The 19,263-nt window shown below is 32.6% G+C and overlaps 1 protein-coding gene across 4 annotated transcripts; it reads right to left on the reverse strand.

Annotated features, from left to right (window-relative positions):
• Nucleotides 1–416: 416 nt before the first annotated feature.
• Nucleotides 417–8,117, reverse strand: LOC145635510 (subtilisin-like protease SBT2.5). 4 transcript variants are annotated; one of them, XM_081686804.1, is made up of 11 exons: nt 7,897–8,117; nt 7,120–7,340; nt 5,875–6,019; nt 5,390–5,784; nt 4,703–4,798; nt 4,545–4,617; nt 3,434–3,719; nt 2,849–3,174; nt 2,180–2,447; nt 1,466–1,750; nt 417–1,259 (listed from the first exon to the last, which is right to left on the reverse strand). In XM_081686804.1, the coding sequence occupies exons 2-11, from the start codon at nt 7,308–7,310 to the stop codon at nt 853–855; spliced, it is 2,472 nt and encodes an 823-aa protein (XP_081542930.1). In that variant the 5' UTR covers nt 7,311–7,340; nt 7,897–8,117; the 3' UTR covers nt 417–852. The 4 variants fall into 4 exon arrangements, with proteins under 4 accessions (XP_081542930.1, XP_081542933.1, XP_081542932.1 ...); XM_081686807.1 differs by having other exon boundaries at nt 7,968–8,115; XM_081686806.1 differs by lacking the exon at nt 7,897–8,117 and adding an exon at nt 7,620–7,765.
• Nucleotides 8,118–19,263: the final 11,146 nt, after the last annotated feature.

Here is a 19,263-nt window from a genome sequence, read left to right on the forward strand (position 1 = left end):
CCTATCCAGGAAGTAACCATGGGTGGAATCCTTACTTGTGAGCTTCCAATGTCCTTACTTTTCTCATTTACTTGTTATATTAAGAGCATAGCATAATGTGAAACAAATCAGAGAGAAAGAGATCAAAAAGAATAAATCGCGTCTGTTTAACAAATTTATTCTGGAGCAATTGTTCCGTTCTTTTTAGTTGTTCCACATTGATTTATGATTCTTTTCATATCATCAACTTTGACCAATTTTGGTTATGTACACTATACATAAATATAAACACGGTCATTTTGAACTTGTTAAATTCGTCTCACTCTCAGTTTAATTACTACAGTATTACTAAACTACAAAGTAAACAAACCAAAGAAAAGCTAATGAATGAAACAACTGTAAAACTGTTATAGGGGGGTAGTATTAACATGCATGTATACATACAATTAAAGCCCTGTTTATTATGGAAGCTTTAAATTATGTTTTAAATACTCAAAATATTCATAATTTTACAACTGATCATGTAACTTACAATACTTTTTTTTTTCCCTCTTGCCTTCTCTTTCCCCCCCCATTTCCACTGCTTCACTATCTTCTTTACACCGAAAACGACCAGAAGAAGAGGTCAAGCTGAATCTATACTATGATTAACCTAAAGACTAATACAACAGCATATTACAACAAAAATTAGCCACCAAAAAGAAGTAAAAAAAATACTTCACCTAGGAAGAAAACGAGTGAGTTTCCCACCTATAAAACCTCTCCGATATTCATATATAGCATTCTCAAAACACCTTGTCTTCTCGCTTATTACCAAGTCATAAAGAATACCGTAAGTTATAAGTTCACGCTATAATGACAAGCATCCCTAACCTATCGCTTGAAACCCATAGCTACTACTGGAATACTAACCTTGTGCCCTCGGCTTCCTTTTAAGACAACTTGGCCAAAGGTGTAGGATCCAGTCACTGAACGTACAGTCAAAGACACTGAAAATTTACGAGATGCCCCTGGAAGTAAAGTCATGGCAGGAGGGTTTACCTCAATGGCAATTGATGGTCCCATCCTAGCTGAGATTTTGTATGTTTCTTCCTCAGCAACGTTAGTCACAGTTCTTGTGACAGTTTGGGTCCTGACAAGGTGTGAGATTGCTATTGACGGTGAGTTGAGATTCGATGGATGGCCCATGGTAAAATTACAAGGTGATTTTGTGAAGTTCCTTATTTCATGAGGGTTGATTCCTGGTGTGGTACATAAGAACCCCAAGTAATCTGAATAACCTGTGAATTGACATGAAGATTGACAAGTGATCAATAAAGCAAAGAGTATTAATATCAAAAAATTAGTATGCAAAGTATTAAGCAGAATGAGAAAGCCACTGAGGGGCAAGAGAAACCGAAACCACAAACCAAATGTACAACTTTAGAAAAAATTAACATGAACAATGACAAAAAGCATGCTTTAGAAAGATAACATAAGCACAAACCTGCATCAAAAATTAGTCCTGGATCTAGAGCTGCTCGGGGATCTACATGCCCACTTCCATAATCGAATGGTGTTGCTGGTACCAAGGTCATCTCCTCAGACGATCCAGTGTACTGCTGAGCTTGAAGTGGTACCCCAGCTCTATTGATTGTTGTTGTTGTAGTCATCAAAGCTGACTTAATAGCTGCCGGGCTCCAGGTAGGGTGCTTCTGCTTTATGAGAGCAGCAATCCCAGCAATATGTGGAGCAGCCATACTTGTTCCAGAAATCATTGCAAATGCTTCCCCTGTTAGGAGAGTAAAATTAGCCTGTAAACAATTCTCCACCAACCAATATTCCTTAATTTAACAAGTTTTTGCGTTGAGGAATTTTTAGGTATCGAGTTCAATATTTAATGCACCTTCATTGCTTACTTGTATAGTTGTATGTGCATGTGTAGTGTTTTTGTGCCTTACATTCTGGGAGGGGGAGGTTGAACGATAGTAGCATTATACTACCTCCGGTTATTATTACTCGCAACAAATGAATATTTTATGTCTCACAAATAAAACCCCCTTTGTTGCAAGTAATATGAACCGGAGGTAGTACTTAGTATATTAAGTTGGTTCTATACTTCAGTTCAGAATCAAGAAATTCGGAACCTTGGATGCTTCCAACTTCCATCAGATGAGAAAATTAGCCCTTAATTGAACTTAGTCGTAAAATTGAGTCATACCTGCATAGTTGGGTTCGTCAGTACCACTTGGAGACCAAGCTCCCCATATGAGAGCTCCAGGAGCCAAAATGTCAGGCTTCAAAAGATCTGCATCTCGGAAGCTGTAGTCTTTTATGTTGGGACCCCTTGCAGAAAATAATGCCACCTGTGGGGCCGATTTGTGAAGAGTAGCCTTTAACCCATTTCCAATATGACCTTTTGCTTCAAAGCTCTTTACTCGTCCAGTCCAATCCCGTGGAGTAGAGACATTATAATAATCTATGAGATCCTGAACAACAGAGGTTCAGAAATTAGAATGCATTGCATTAACATCTTGTAGACTTTGGAAGTCAAAATTCACCACAGCTTGCAGAAACTAAAGACTATTGTAATTTGTAATGCATAATTGTACAAGTATTAGATAATTGCCACATCTAGCACAAGAATTCAACTAGAAAGTGTCAACAAGTTTTCTAGTAAAAAAAAAAAAAAGAAGAATATTCTTGCCTTTATATTGTTATTAAAACAAAAGAAAACAATTTATACCCAAAAAGTTTACTAGGATTTTTGTAAAAATATCCACTATCCAATAGCCAAATGAAATTAGCATAATTGTCTAAATCGACTAAATGCCATTTCTACTAAAGACTCGTTCACATAATGGATGGAAAAAAATCTCAGGAAGGTTACCAGAGACTTGCTGACGTCAGTCACAACAATGCCAGGTATACTGCTAGGGACAGGATCAAACTTTGTCCCAGGAGTAACGCTTTCCACAGCAAGTACAAAACCAGCAGCACCAAGGCTCTTGGCTGTCTCAGAAACTCTCTTGATTGATGCACTACCAACAACAAAATTGAAAGAATAGCCACAAAGCAGAATCTTTCCCTCCACCAATTTTCTGTTCAGAACTTCAGGCCTCTGACAATCTGAAGGACTGAATCTTGTAACAGATGTATCTAGCAATGCATCATTTGCCGAAACAAGGGTGTAAGATCTGTTGAAATGAGTGGCAGCTGCAAGGGGACAAAAATACTTGCATCAGATTGACATGAGTACAGACTTCAGATCAAGGAGAAGGAAAAAAAAAATGGTATATAGAGGATTTATACATCTTAATAAAATCCATTTTGCATCATCACATGCATCTATATCTTACTCCCTCCATTTTACACTCACAAATAAATTTTGTCTAGGTGTCCGTGTCAAGGCCTTTGTTGCACATAATATGAAACGGAAGTAGTATATAAAAGGAAGGGTAGGCATAAAACTTACGTGAAAGTCCTATTCCAGCCAGAACTTTTCCATTTCCCAAGAAAAAGTGATTTTTATATCTTCGATCATCAATTGCAGCTGCAACAGATGTTATCCATGGACTGTAAGACAAAACAGTCTTAGGAAAAGGACCCCCATTTCCAGCTGCCTGAGCAACAAAGATGCCTGCCTTAACAGCTGAAAGAAGAGCAGCATCAAAAGGATTTAGAAAGGTTGTTTTTGTTGCTGCTGGCGGACTATTTGGCCCAACTGAAAGATTTATGATATCAACACCATCTTGAACAGCCTGTGAGATATCAAATGTGAGTTCAAGAATAATAATTAAAAACAAAATCAATTACATAGCTTTAAGTAATGAGTTTAAAGACATCTTGATGCAGCCAACAGAATCAATTCAACTTCCAGACTTTTTTTTTTTCTTTTTTTTCTTTTTTTTTTTTTGTGAAAAGAACAGATCACAAGTAACTAATATTTGCTCCTATTCTTCCTCTATCAACAACACATAAAAGGAACACCCCCTAAACATGTAAAAAAATCTATACTTCCTCTATTATTTTATAATTGCAAAATGTAAGGGACAATATTTTAGGAACCCATGTGATGAGAAGAGGGATTGAGATAAATAACTAGAGGGACTGGAGGACATTTGTGATGAGGATGAGATAGTGAGAAATCATGAGTAAATAAAGAATCATGGCAATAGATATGAAACTTTTAAAAGGGACATGTTGCATTTTTTAAAGAATGGATGAAGTACTATGTATTAAGGTTCTTGTTATTTTAAAAAAAAAAGGCGAACTTGGCTTATTTTTGCTGAACTTTTGCTTTACCCAGACTCATTGCTTTACTTATTTTTGTTGAATATTTCGACGAGTAAAGGAGAACAGAGCCTTGGTGTCCTGGACAGTACATTTATACTATCTAATTTCAACAAACACACAAGCACATGCCCCTCATTTGATACTGCAGAAGTCTCATCGAACTTCATCCAAAACCCAGGGAGAAATTATAACCACTCAAACTGAAAGACTCTGGCAAACCCACAATATTGACCGTGTATGTGCAAAACCAATTCTATATCAGCAAAATGTTCAAAAATAATGTTATTTACATGGTCGATTGCAGCCATCACATCTGCAACAAATCCTCCAAAAAGTGGGTAAAGCGCCTTATAAACAGCAATTCTGCAGCAATATAGAAAATGTTATGTTCCTCAATTCCAGTAGAATGTAACAGCCAGCCATAAGCGGAAAGGTCTGTGATTCTTACCTGGCACGAGGAGCCATGCCACTTGCTTTTCCAAATTCATATCTATGCATTCTGACAGGAACACCATTGTTTCCAGCAGCAATAGAAGCTGTGTGGCTGCATGAATATAGAGTTCACAGACATAAATTCTATCAAAACCAATTTCCAAATTGAATTTAATGGACAATAGAAGGGCGATTAAACAAAAGATGCAATCTCCTTAAATCTGCAGAATTAATATATAAGAAAATATGTAAACAACTCTGATATACAGCAACTTTCAATAAAATTAAATGTTCTGATGACTAACATCTTGTTTGATTTTTAAAGGTGCTTAAAAAAGACATGAAGAAATGAGGGAGGATTGTTTGATTTGAATGGTAGGAATAGAAACAATTGCTTAGTTCGGTTTACTAATGATTAACTGATGAAGGTCTTACAGAAAATGGAGAGAAGATTAAGATTTTCACATTCTTTTCAGGCTTCAACCAAAATCTGCTGTTTTGGAAGGAAAGAAAAGTAAAAAACTTATACAGATGAATTTCTTGTCACCTCCTTCCCTTTAATACCAATTCATGTATAAACAATATAACTTAGCTCTGCAAAGGTATACATTTCATGTGTTTTCCTTATCTTTATTTCCCATCCGATTACTTTGAATCAAAATAAGCTAGCAATAAGGAGCCCAACTAAGTATATGGTTCTGACCTTCCATGTCCATCACCATCAAGAGGAGAAGCATGATCAACAGAAGGATTGAATGCTCCAGCTGCTATTGCAGCTTTTGCAAAATGCTGAGCACCAATAATCTTGCCATTACAGAAACTCTTCTTTGTAGTAGGATCAACTTCACATTTTCCTGTATACTTAGGAACAGGTCCATATCGTTCTGAATCATGTGCTGCAAAGCTTGGATGTGAAGGAAATATTCCTGAGTCCACAAATCCGATTACAATGTCTTCTCCTGCCTTGTCGTGGCCACCTCCAGTTGGCCATACCTCAGTTGGGAGTCCCAGAAACTCTGGTGTATGTGTTGTAAGCCTCTTCACCTTCCAATCTCTTTCTACTGATTTCACACCAGGGGCTCTTCTAAGGGTTTCTACCTACTAAAAGTTATGGTTGCATAAGTAAGAAAAAAACGAACATGAACTAGCATCCAAATACTTCATATTAAACAAAACATAAAGTTTCACCTGCTCAGGTGATGTATGAACTGCAAAACCATTAATAAGGTGCCGATAGCTGTATAATTTGGTGTAAGTACCACCTTTGAACAGCAACCCAAGAAGCATATCATGTCTTTTTTCTAAGTGGCGAGCATATGATATGACAGCCTCGCTGAAATAAACCCAAGAAACAAAAAATGCAAGTAAACCTTCAATGCTGTGACCTATATAGTATATAAAATTATCATACTAAGAACATAATGGCATAATCAACGTTCATGATTGACAGCAAGAAAGTCATGTAACATTACTGAGAACATTTTTTCATAAGTGTCAATTCAATCAATCAATCAAAGCCTTAATCCTATAAGTGGATAAGTGTCAATTGACTAAGCAAAAATATTTATTCATCACTTCATTATCTCCATGATCTCCATGACCTGAGTCTTTTTGCCAACCAAAAGCACTTGGTATGCTGCCAGAAACTCAACATGATTGCCTATGTTGACCTAACACGTCCCTCCAGCATGTCAGTAAAAACCTGTTGCTATTAAGTTTAACATCCCACCCCCCCCCCCAACCCCCGGGTATCACACATGTACTGCACCTGGTTACAATCAACCTAAACCTTAAGATTATAATGTGTACTTCCTCTCTTAAATTAGCCTCAGTAGTCAATATCTAAGCTTGTAATAGAACTATAGAAGATAGATGGTGAGTGAATGAAGCTCAAGCCTAGATGCTTGGAGAGAGATATTTGTCCAAGGTTTATGTGTCTTCTTTTGGTTTTGTTTAGGTTTAATTCTGCACTAAAGCAATCCATCTTTAAATGGCTTCCTAAATCTCACTCAAATTCCCCAAAAAACTCATTTTCGAGGTGACCTAGTAATTATTAGAAATCCTTCAACATTGGATCGTTGGGCCTCACCGAGGAACATGTCCTTTGTTGTACTCTAATATACTTATTACTTCAAAATACCAAAGCAGTATAATTGGTCGAATTACAATACTAATATAATCACCACCAATCCATCATGTGTATTCACTAAAAGCTTCATTTAATCTGAAGTGTACTACATGACATTTCAGCCAATAATACAAGAGAAAATTCTCTAACAAACAGGCAAATACAATCATACAATGGACAAACACCCTAGCTTTATGCCTTCACCATAGGTCAAGATAACATAACATACATTTTCATAAACCTTAAACCTACAGGCTACATCATAGCAATTGACAAATTCACCAGAATCAAATGAGCAAATTTACCTAGTAACATCAATCTTCTCATCAGTCTCAGAAGCAGTGGCTTCGAAACCGTTCACACCTCCTCGGTAACTCACTACAGGATCTTCCTCAAGTGTCACTATGTAAATCTCTGCCTTTAGGAAAGCAAAATGGGCAATCAACACTACCACTAAAAATCCAATTGAAATGCCCTTCATTTTCACAGTAGCCATCAAAGTTGATCAGCAGCACATCCCCTTTATCTATTCAAGAAATCACTCAAATCTCAGTACACTACACTGAAAGAGTAGTAAAGCAACACTCAACTTGAAACTTATACCTTACATAAACATAAACAAATTTTATGGCAAGATAAAAATATTCATTTATCAACTAAAAAATTAGTAAGATATAATTACATCAATCATACACTTACACAGATTCTGACAATCAGATTTTACACAAGATCTAGATAATTAAGTCTACAAAATTTACACTCAAAGAATTAAACAAATTAAAATTAAAGCAAAAGTGGGTATTACAAAAAGGGAAAGTTGCCTGCTTTCTTTTCTTTGTAAGTTTATAAAATGCAGCCCAATGTAACACACACATTCAAGAAAGGAATCCAAAACACCCTTCACATCCACATTCACATTCGGGTTGAGGATTTAATCCCGTCTACATCATTGTCCTTTTACGACTCTAGAAAAATTATACATTCACAATCAACAGTACTCCACTAAAACCACAAGCAAACCCCACAAAAATGTAGATAAAACAAGTACAGGAGATAGAAAAAGATAAGATCTTTTTACTCACATTAATCCAAAGAAAGGAATCAGACCCAGAAATTGCAAAAAATGGAATAATTAGATAAAAACTAAATGTACCCAGTTGTTATTTATGTTGGTAGATAAAAACCCAGAAATTTGGTGATACTATTGGTTGAAAGAAGGCAGAATGATTCAGTGGAGGTGAGTGGAAGTAAGAGTGAGTGAGAGTGAAGTAAGAGAGAGGGAGAGAAAGATGGTAGTTAGGGTTTTTAATTATAGACTTTAAAGATAGGAGTAATTAAAAAAACGCGCCAGACAGAAAAATCGAACATGGAGGGGTCTCCTTTTTGTGTTTATTTTTGTTGTTGCGAATGTTATGGTCACTGCTTGTAGCTAACACCCGAGTGTAGAATGAAAATTAGCCATTAGTCAAATAATAATACTTGAATTTGCTCTTGTTTACATAATGGACTTTGCTTTGGTAATAAGATTTTTTGACACAAACAATTTATACTTTTGGGCTGTAATTTATAATTTTCTTCAAATGAATGCAATTTGTATAATTTAAGCATCAACTGTTGCAATTGACAAATTTTCCCATTGTTTGTATAATTTTTGTAAAAATGACGTGGTTTTAAACTTTTATTTGAACTACTAGAGGATTACAGGGATTAGAACAAAATTTAATCATACATGATGAATCCAACTCACTCCTCAATAAACCATGTAGATGCTGTGGTGGGGCAATGTTGGTATAATCTAGGCAATCAAATTTTACTAGTTTGTATGTATGAAAATTATGTAGCTATAATATGAGCAAATCGGGCGAGAGGAGAAAAAATGATGAAATTGGACCATTTTTCCAGCTTTGACAGCTATCACTATGATCATATATAGAAACAAACTATACAAGTACTTTTTATCAATTTTATGCAATGATTTATTGATGACCAAAAATGTAAGTGATTGAATTTTTCTTTTTACCTTAATTGATGAACTATGCAATATCACATTAAATCAAATCAAAACAATAAAGATTAAGTTAGATTAGAACAACTTAGCTAGCTTCTGCCTGTGTTTTATATCAGATCAAAGAATCAACTCATCTAAAAGTTTAAGATAATAACTGAAGCCTGTGATTGGCTTTATCTCACGCAATCACGCCTCTCACATAAAATCCTTAAGTGTGAATGTAGCATGGACCATTAGACCCCACAAATAATGTAGATTTAATTTGACAAATCTTATATACCATTATTATGTTATAGGTTCAACTCAACCAAAATCTTAAATTGATGGTTGAGACTCGGAACATGTTTTATACTCTATTATACCCCTTAACATGATAGTCTTTTGGGTTTGAAGTGTGTATGCAGCTAGCATGGGTCCTTTTCATACCCAACGCATAATATTCAACTTAAAAGAGAGGAGTGGATGAGATTTGATCCGTGACTTTTAAAGTCATATTAGAGGACCATCTCAATAAAAAAACTTAAACTGATGGTTGAGGTCTAAATATGTGTTTTATACTCAATCACCCTCAATACTTTAATCAATTAAATTAGTTGATCATTTATAAAGAGTACATAACTACATACTTACACGTTAAGAAAAATCGTACTCCAACAGTCCAACACAAAACAATTCATGATTAGTTCTACAGCTTCTACTCATAGTATTTTTCTAGGATCGGGCTAACACTAATCAAGATAATCTATGAAAAGCTAAAAGAATTCACCAGCTTTTCAGTTAAAAATCAATAATTATAGGTAGCTAAGAAAAAGGAAAAAAAAAAAAAAAAAAAAAAGCAATTCAAACAATGGCCCCCATCCTTTTTATAGTCCTAAGTATAATTAAGAAACATTATAATTAAAATTTTGGTAAGGTAATTGATATAATAATCAATTATATATATTCACAGCTGAACTTTCATGAGAATGTTTGCCAAAAAGTGAAGAAGAAACGCGTTAAAATCACTAATGTTGGGTTAAAGTCAAAAAGAAGTAAAGATTGTGATTGAATTTTTGCATGAAATTTGGACGCATGCATCATAAATTCACAATCTTTTGGTGTTAATAGTTGTTTCTTTTGAAAGTTAGCACATGGCCATTGTTACACTTACATATAGTGTTTGACATTAACTTTTTAATTTGTGGAGCATACTATATATGACCATAATATATAATTCTATATATAGTATATTTATGTGGTGTGTTGTTTTGGTTGATGACAATAAGCAAGGGGAGAATTTAGAAAAATTGAGGGAGGATAGGATATATTCGCTAATTGAGGGATAGCTTTATGCGGTATCTGATTACATATAGTTATTGTGTGAAACAGGTCGGGTTGTAAGAAGGCTGATATTTTGGGGGTCATAATGCATTAGGGAAAAGCAAGTTAAGGCTAATAGTGAATCGTTAATGAACTAGTCATTATATGACTCTAGAGAAAATGTAAAAGTGAGAGACGAAAAATTATCCACATAATTAACTAATCTAAGAATATGGGTTAGTAAGGAAAGGGGGCAGCATGTAGTATGCCCATAGTCATAGTACGGTCATGAACTCGTGGTTAAAGCGTGATTGATTATCATGCTAGTAAGACATCTCATACACCACCATTTCACTAATGACTACAAAATAAGACTGTTTTCAATTTTTTGGGTAAAATTAGGGAGCTTTGGATTCGGTTAATAATATGTAGGAGGCCCATATAATAGAGGTTTGGATAAACTATACGACTCAATACTTGGCTTGATTGGCTCAAATAATTTTTAACCTATATATACCTCCAATTTAAATGGGGTCAGGAGGATCTATTTTTTCCTATAAAATACAATAATTATAACCGCCTAAAATGATAATATTCTAAAAAAAAAAAAAAAGGTTTCAAAAAAATAATAATAATAAATAAAAATAAAAAGGTTTCAAAAAAAAAAAAAAAAAAAAAAAAAACACCATTAGAATCAAAGTTCACAGACCATGATATTCGTATGATGTAGAAGGTCACGTGAAGTTGCATAAATAAATTAAAAAGGACAATACGACGGTTGAATGTTGATATATGTTCATTTATATTTGGAATTTCACCCTATTTTTCTTTGGATTGGCCCCTCTAAATTATTAAACAAATTCTATTACCACTTTTTAAAAAAAAAAAAAATTCTCTTGAGGGCACAACACAAGTCTACCTAGAATAGATACAAATACAACAATGTGAGTAATATAATTATATGAGACGATTATAGTATGCAACTTATATTATATAAGGGGGGATTTTATGATTTAATTTGAATAACTAACTTTAGTAAGGATATTTCAAATAATTAGAGCTCCCATTCTAGTTCAAAAAGATATTGAGATCGATTCTCATCAATCTGTCTTTGTGACTCTCTAAACACCAAAACTTTAAAATAAAATTAAAAAAAAAAAAAAAAAAAAAAAAACTAACTTTAGTTTAAATACTTCACAGACTATGGTATGGCTGAAATTACATAGTCATTCAAGACTAAATATGAGTAGGTCGATCCAATTAATTAGAATAATTAATGCTTAACATAGAAATTTATTTTTATTTTTTAAAATAATGTAACTACTCCATATGATATAAAGATACAATTTAATTATCATTTTTATCAAGTACAAACTAATCAATACTCCTTATTGATTATCAACTTCAACATTTAGTTATTAGTAGCCATTACAACAACTAATTTTTCCGAATTGCATGACAAATCTAACTAAATGATCAACCTACGTATGTACATTATATGATCAATCACATAATCCATATAAAATTTCCTCCCTAGCTAGTCCTTATCATCTAAATCATACGTGTGTAATTGTGTATTCACATAAATAAACCAACAATTTACTAATAGTTATAGTAATTAAGGTTAGATTGGACAAATTAAATTTAAGGTGTCACATTCAAGAGTGAAAAGGCATTGCATGTGAGTGGTGCTCCCACTTAACTCGTCCTTATGCTTGACAATAACATGTGATAGCACTATACAATATACATGCATCCAAATTTCCATCAAATGAATCCCATTTATTTCTGGTAAAACGTGAGAATTACACTCTTACAAACATGACTCTTTTGTAACTTATACACCACCTCAAACTCATGTTCAGTCCGTGCATTTCTTCGTTTTTAGGCTTTTTTAGGTCATATATTATGTACGAGGAGCATATTTTGAGCAGAATTACAGAGATGCTGTTCTTAGTAATCAAACTCACACCAATTAAATCATGTGATGTTAAACGAATTTGGGTTCGGATTTATGGATATTAGCTTAGGCTCGTTTTCAATAAAGCAATCATCTTACTTATTCCGTTACTAATAGAGTCTCATTTGTCTTTGTTTAAGTACAAGTTTTAGAAAGGTAAATAGAAATTATAAAATAGTGAAATTTGAAATTTGATTGATTAAAGGTTAGTATGTTAATAAAGATAGTGGAATTTTGCTGAGTATAACTGATTAAAGAAAGGAGATAATGGGATTTGGTTGATAAAAAGAGAATAAAAGATAAATAAGGGCGTAATAGACTTTTATTTAAACAGGAAAGATACATTGTTTAAAATATAATTGCCTGTGATTTTTTCCCCTTTTCTTTTTTGTCAATCGGTTGATAGATTATTATTATTATTATAGTCTAGTGTATGAGATCAGATCAAGTAAGGGCCAAAAAATTATGTTCATACACAAAAATAAAAAATTGGTGAAGCTTATGGGCCTTAAGATGAATTAGCATGAAATGCTTTTTGGGCTTGAACTACAAGCCCAAAGCCCAATAAAATATATATAATTGGGCCGACATATAAAATCTTGGTTAGTTTAGCTTGATGAGCTCTTATTCTAATTGAAAGAATACATTATTGCTAGACTGTTAATTCCTCCCCTGATACCTTACATTCTTCACAAATTTCCATTACATAGTTTAGACTTTAGAGATGGTATTGTGTGGTACTGAAAATTTGAATACAGTACAAAAAGTCAAAAACACATTTTTTTTTTTTAAAAAAAAAGATAGGGTTTTATTGCCATTGTAAAGACCATGAAATTTCCTTGCAAAATTACATACTTTGTAATTTTTAAAGTAAAATTCTTAATTACTCGGTATTAAAGTTAAACAAAAGTATATTGGCAAGTAGAATGGTTATTTTGTTGCAATTTGAAGGATACAAAAAGTGCAGCATGACCATTCTGATGTGGTCCACAACACCAAACAATATGCAACATCGCAAGTTAAGTATATGCCTAGAATATTACTTACTAATCAGTTACTAATACTATTATAATTAAACCTGTATAGTACAAGTTGAAGTTAACCATAATATATGATCTCATTATTGACGCCATCCCCTTTAAAGACATTTCACAATTCAGTTTTGACTTTTGAAGTACGTACCAAATTATGCAAGACATCACCATATTAACAACTTGTATATTTATTTTATCGATCAATCTGATGAATATTACAAGGATTCTACATTAGCTTGGTTTAGCAAGTTATTCCGTCTTTCACTTGTAGATCCGATCAGGGTTTAAATTTAAACAAGTACGACCATAAGCTATACTGATAATAACGTTTTGATAAAGAAAGAAATACTACAAAAAAATGTCCATATAGAAACGGAATTCTAGCGACGGAATTTTATCCGTTTCTAAATTAGAGACGGAATCAAAAAATCCGTCTCTAAATTAATTTAGCGACGGAATTTAAAAATCCGTTTCTAATTTAGAAACGGAATTAAAAATTCCGTCGCTAAATTAGCAACGGAATTGAAAATCCGTCTCTAAATTAGAAACGGTTTTTTTTTTCCGTTGCTAAATTAGCAACGGATTTTTTTTCCGTTGATGAATCTAGCAACGGATTTTTTTCCGTTGCTAAATTTAGAGACGGATTTTTTTTCCGTTGCTAAGTTAGCAACGGATTTTTTTTTTTTTCTGTTGCTAAGTTAGAGACGGAATTTTTTTTTCCGTTGCTAATATGAGCAACGGATTTTTTATTCCGTCTCTAGATAATTTTTTAAACTAATTATTTAAAATATTACATTAGAGACGAATTATGTAAGTTAAATTCATCTCTAAACTAGAAACGGATTTTCAAATCCGTCTCTAATTTAGAAACGGATTTGAAAATCCGTCTCTAAATTAGAGACGGATTTGAAAATCCGTTTCTAAACTTAGAGACGGATTTTTTTTTTCCGTTGCTAATATTTCTTTCATTTATTATCAATTATGTGCGTAAAAGTAAACAAATAATATTTGGTATAGTTGGTAAGAGTATCAATATTTGACATTGAGGTCACGAGTTCGACTCCTACTAACAGTATTATTGCGATTGGAGATTCAAGGAGCGTTACATGGAAAGCCGAGTCGGGTTGACCCGAGTGAGGTCGACCCAAATAGCAGCTTTTTTTTCGATTCAAAATATTTTTTCCGTTGCTGAATCTAGCAACGGATTTTTTTTTTCCGTTGCTGAATCTAGCAACGGATTTACTTTTTCCGTTGCTAAATCCAGCAACGGATTTATTTTTTCCGTTGCTAAATCCAGCGACAGATTTATTTTTTCCGTTGCTAAGTCCAGCGACGGATTTTTTTTTCCGTTGCTAAATTCATTTAGCGACAAGGTTTTTACCAACGGAGTGATTCCGTTGATAAATCCGTAGCTAGCTATGTCCAGCGACGGATTTTTAGCAATTAACAACGGATTTCACCTGTTGCTAAAAGGCCAAATTTTTGTAGTGAAAATATCATCGTAATTCACCTATAAATTTTATAAAAATAAACCTATTTCCCAAAACTAGATTTTTAGTTATAAGTTATGTTGGCGATATTGATGGTTGGTTCACGTACTAGATCACATACAATGTCTTTCGATCAATTTCTCTTTCATAGTAGCTAGTGTCGGTGTGCATGAACTAAGGAAATATTGATCCATGGTATTCTTCCTCTACCCTACATCATGTATTGTCTATTTGTATTTGTGTTTCTTCAAAACAAATTTTATCTACAAGAATAAAATGTCACATACGCTCTCAACAAGATGTTGACATTAATCTTAACTTTGCTATAAAGAATCCCTCTCTCACTCAATAATTTCATTTTATCTTAAGATATATAAAATATAAACGGTTAAAACAACAATATGTTTTTCCCTCTCTCACTCAATAATTTCATTTTATCTCAAATGAATATGTTTTTCCTTGTAATTCACAAAAAAAGGTCAAATAAAAATGATTAATATAGTAAAAGTCAAAACGGGTCAATGAGAAAGTAGCACTACATATAATGAGGGAAGGATCTTATTCTAAATTATACCTTTGGGCCAATCATTGAGGGAGCCTAGCAATGGGCTTTAGGAGCGCTAGCCCAAGGAAAGATGCCCAAAGATATTCTTCTAGCTGAAAAAAGGATGTAAATTAAATAAAAATTTGTGTAGTTAATACATCAATTAATGTTTTTGAATAGATGATAGCCATATACAATTGTTTTGGCATCACTGTAATATATGAAGTATGTCATATAATGAATAAAGAATTAACCAAAGTTATTAAATTCATTGTATTTTAAAAATGACAATAAAAAAAAGAAGCTTTTTTTTTTTTTTTGATTTTCTTAAAATAGAAAACCAAAAACAAAAAACAAAAAAACAATGTGAAACAAATCCTTAATTAGTGTTAATTAAGATTGAGTTTTAACTTACCAATGCAATTTTGACATAGTGATTAAGAATTTAAGACTAAGATTTGTATGATATTTCCCCAAAAAAAGATTTGTATGATAGGTCGCAAGTTTGTAAGGTGGATTTGGACAAAACAAAAAAGGTTGGGTGTTTCCATAATTTAAAATCGTATTAAAAAAAATAATAATAAAGGATGAGAGAAACCCACTGGTTGATGGAAAGGGATAGGAGAAGAGACATGAATAATGTGTGGTGATCGAGGACCGCATCACGTGAATATCATTTTACTTGTAACAATTTAGAGCATCATTATAGGCATTTATAGTACCGTTTATACTAATTGATTGATTAATGGGACTTCAAATTTCACAATATTTTCAAAAATGACATGTTATATATACATACAATATGCAATTCTATATCTGGTAGATGCTTTGCATGCTGAATTGGATCACATACAAAGTCATCAATTTGATATATGTCTCTCTTCTACTAAGTATGGTATATAACTATGTTAGAGAAATATGAAAAAGTATTGAGATATAACTTAACATAGGCTCAAGAGCCTAAAAAGATGTTGGGAAGACACGAGAGTTTGTATGAAAGGATAGAATGAAATCAGAAAATCTTAAACAAGAGATTTCGTGTAAGGTGAGAGAGATATAGAGAAATACAAAAAAAATTGAAACATAATTTAACAAGCTATGTATGTAGTATGTGTGCATGCATGCATGTCAATTATTGGATCATTTCCTTGCTCTTACGTCCGAATGTTTGATCCTCAAATTAAATCATGTTTATGTATTGTCTTATTGAAAATGAAATCCCAAATAAAGAAGATGTATGGTGTTTGGAATAATGTCACACACTTACACATGCATTCCACTACTTTGGTCAAGGCCTTGGTGTTGTCAATTTGAGGAGGAGGGTTTGTAATGAAAGTGAGTGTTGTATGTGAAAGGATCAATGCCTATGAGCCATCAAAATTGAATTTGAATACTACTTGATTATACTTTTGAATAAACTAATTTGCGAAATTTTACGTTGTACCCGTCAACTATAGATTTTGGATGTTTTTGAGAAACATAACTTTCTCTGGCCTTTCAGTCATTAAGTGTATCACATTTTGACTTTTGCACTATTTATATAAATTTATATTGATAGGTGTAAAATGCTTTTATTCTATAGATTAGTCACTACACATATTTTCACAATATTGTATCAATTTTATTTTTATTATTCATGATGTATTGTTAATTATAACTGGTTAATTTGTGCATTATTGACGTGCATAAAATATGTCAATTAAATATTAAACTATTGCTCACCACTACTTTGTTGATTGGTGTACTTCATATTAAAATTTGGTATGAATGTGTGTGGTTGCTAATTAAGTGCTACACGGTTAGAGAAATGCCCCTAATAAAGAGTTAAAGCCTTAACCTCATTTATATAGTGGTTGGAAATTCGAGTCTCAACTCATACCTCCCTTACACAACGCCCGTATTCAACTGTCAGTATGACACAATATATTCGTGAAAAAAAAAAAAACTTAACTTATTATACCAGAATGTAAAAAGTCTAGAGACATAATGTTATATGATATACCTAAAACGATGTTAATTCTGTAGTACGGTGTGTAACCTATAGTCAAACCCAAAAACTTTTGCCACACACAATCCTTATCCAGTATATGTCCACATAAGTATGAAAGTATCCACTATTTCCATATTTCAAAGACCAAAAAAAAAAGAAATCTCCACACAACTACACAAATATGAAGTACACAATAACACAACATAGGAGGATAAGACCAAAGATGATATCCTCAACAAATTGTAGCCATGATACATTAGCTTACTTGTCAGCCACGCAGTTTGACTAATACTTTGTAAAATTCTCCTCATGTAAAACCCTTCATTTTAAAAAAAAAAATAATAATAATAAAGAAAAAGAAAAAAGGGTTTAACTCCAACCATGAACAATTTGTGAGAATATAAAAATGTCAATATCAATATATCATGAAAACTAAGTTTTATTCTAGGAAGATAAAGTACAGCTATTAAACAAAAACAAAATTTTACAACTGGCTAAATGGCTTGGTGACCAATCAGAATTTTTGTTTAGAAAATAACTTTAATTTTTTAGTGGTATGGCTGATCTGTTATTTTTTTTATTAGGGTAAGACAATTAAAATGAAAAAGGACAAAACAAAATAATTTGTGGAATTGTGGATTTGTAGTTGAGCTAGTGGACATGGGTTAGTATCAAATAATGGTATCTTGGAATATAATTTTCAAGATTTATCCAACTTAACCAATGGCCGGTGCATTTTAGAATCTAGTCATTATAGGGATGATTTTAATTATTCTACTTTATTTTTAAGGTTAATTGTGATCATTATATTATAAGGGTTATATTTCATTGTTTAGTTTATTTTCATGGTCCTAAATTTTGAGACGGAAAGGGTTTTAACAACTTTAAATTTTGTTGTTGTCAATGACCTATAAATTGTTTGCACGAGTTCAAATAGAAATAGAAAAGTGATATGTATGTATGTTGTGAATTTCTTATTCTATGGGTGATAATATAGATTATAATGACAAGCTTTACAAAAAACGGAGTGTGTTACAAGGTTCTTATAATTTCGCAAATTTGAGCTTTAATTAATTTTTAAAGTACGGTAGTTTAGTTTACTTTGTAGTTATATTATTCTTTTTAAAACAATATCACATCTTTGTTAGTCTCATCAATTCACACCTTAGTATATACTACGTGTATACAGTGTACTCTAACTATGATTATAAATCATGGGTTGGAAACGAGTCATGATATAAACAACACTCCTTCCTTGAAATAGTAAATAACTTCATACAAGGTTGAATCATCTGTCATTTTCAGAGTTTGGATGTTTAATCAGGTAAATTGCATGTATCAATTAAGTGCCTATATTAATGGCAAGAAGACAAATGTAGAAACGAGCACAAGACTAGTAGTACATGAGATGCAATATTAGATCAATTATAGACATGTTAAATCGTAAAATTAGCAATATAAGAATCCATGTGGATGATAGTGCTCTTAATCTCAACAAGTTACATACACCACTATTTAAGATGTCTTTGCTACTTAATTAGGCGTTTAATTGACTTAACACCTTATAAGCATCATTATTATGGTTGGTAGTTAGTGTACATCCATTTTGGTAGTAGCAAAGTACTATACTCACAACAATTAATACAATATACATGATGAAGTTTATTTCACTTCACTTGAACAAGAACAAGTGTCCATACTTAAAACCAAAGAAATACTCTCTACATTCATATATATGTTTACATTTTCATAGTTTTCAATGCACATTTTCAATCACGTGTTATTAAAGGTTACAAAAAAATAGATAAAGCATCTTGTAATAATGGAAGAAGTAAAATACCTAAACATATGCAAGTATTAGGTTAAATAGAAAGACCTTGAGTAATTTTGTATCAGATGGTATGACTAGAGGTGTTAAACTGTTAATGATTCAATGCAGTTCAACCTCAAGCTCAACTCGAAAACTAACAATGTTTTTAAAAAATCGAAATTTGACTGAAACTCATAATCTTAAACTTGAGCTTAATTTCAAACTCATTTCAATTCAAGATCAACTCAAACTAGGCTTGTACTCAGCTAGATATAAGCTATCATTAGACCGTCTCATACGAGATTTTACGCCGA

This window comes from Chenopodium album, chromosome 6 (genome assembly GCF_948465745.1).
Source record: "Chenopodium album chromosome 6, dcCheAlbu1.1, whole genome shotgun sequence".
Lineage (NCBI taxonomy): Eukaryota > Viridiplantae > Streptophyta > Magnoliopsida > Caryophyllales > Amaranthaceae > Chenopodium > Chenopodium album.

Coding starts and splice junctions, on each gene's coding strand:
- LOC145635510 (XM_081686804.1), bottom strand. CDS start 7,310: ATGGCTACTGTGAAAATGAAGGGCATTTCAATTGGATTTTTAGTGGTA. Junction 4,618..4,702: donor GGCATGGCTCCTCGTGCCAG/GTAAGAATCACA, acceptor ATATTGCTGCAG/AATTGCTGTTTATAAGGCGC. Junction 1,751..2,179: donor TGACGAACCCAACTATGCAG/GTATGACTCAAT, acceptor CTCTCCTAACAG/GGGAAGCATTTGCAATGATT.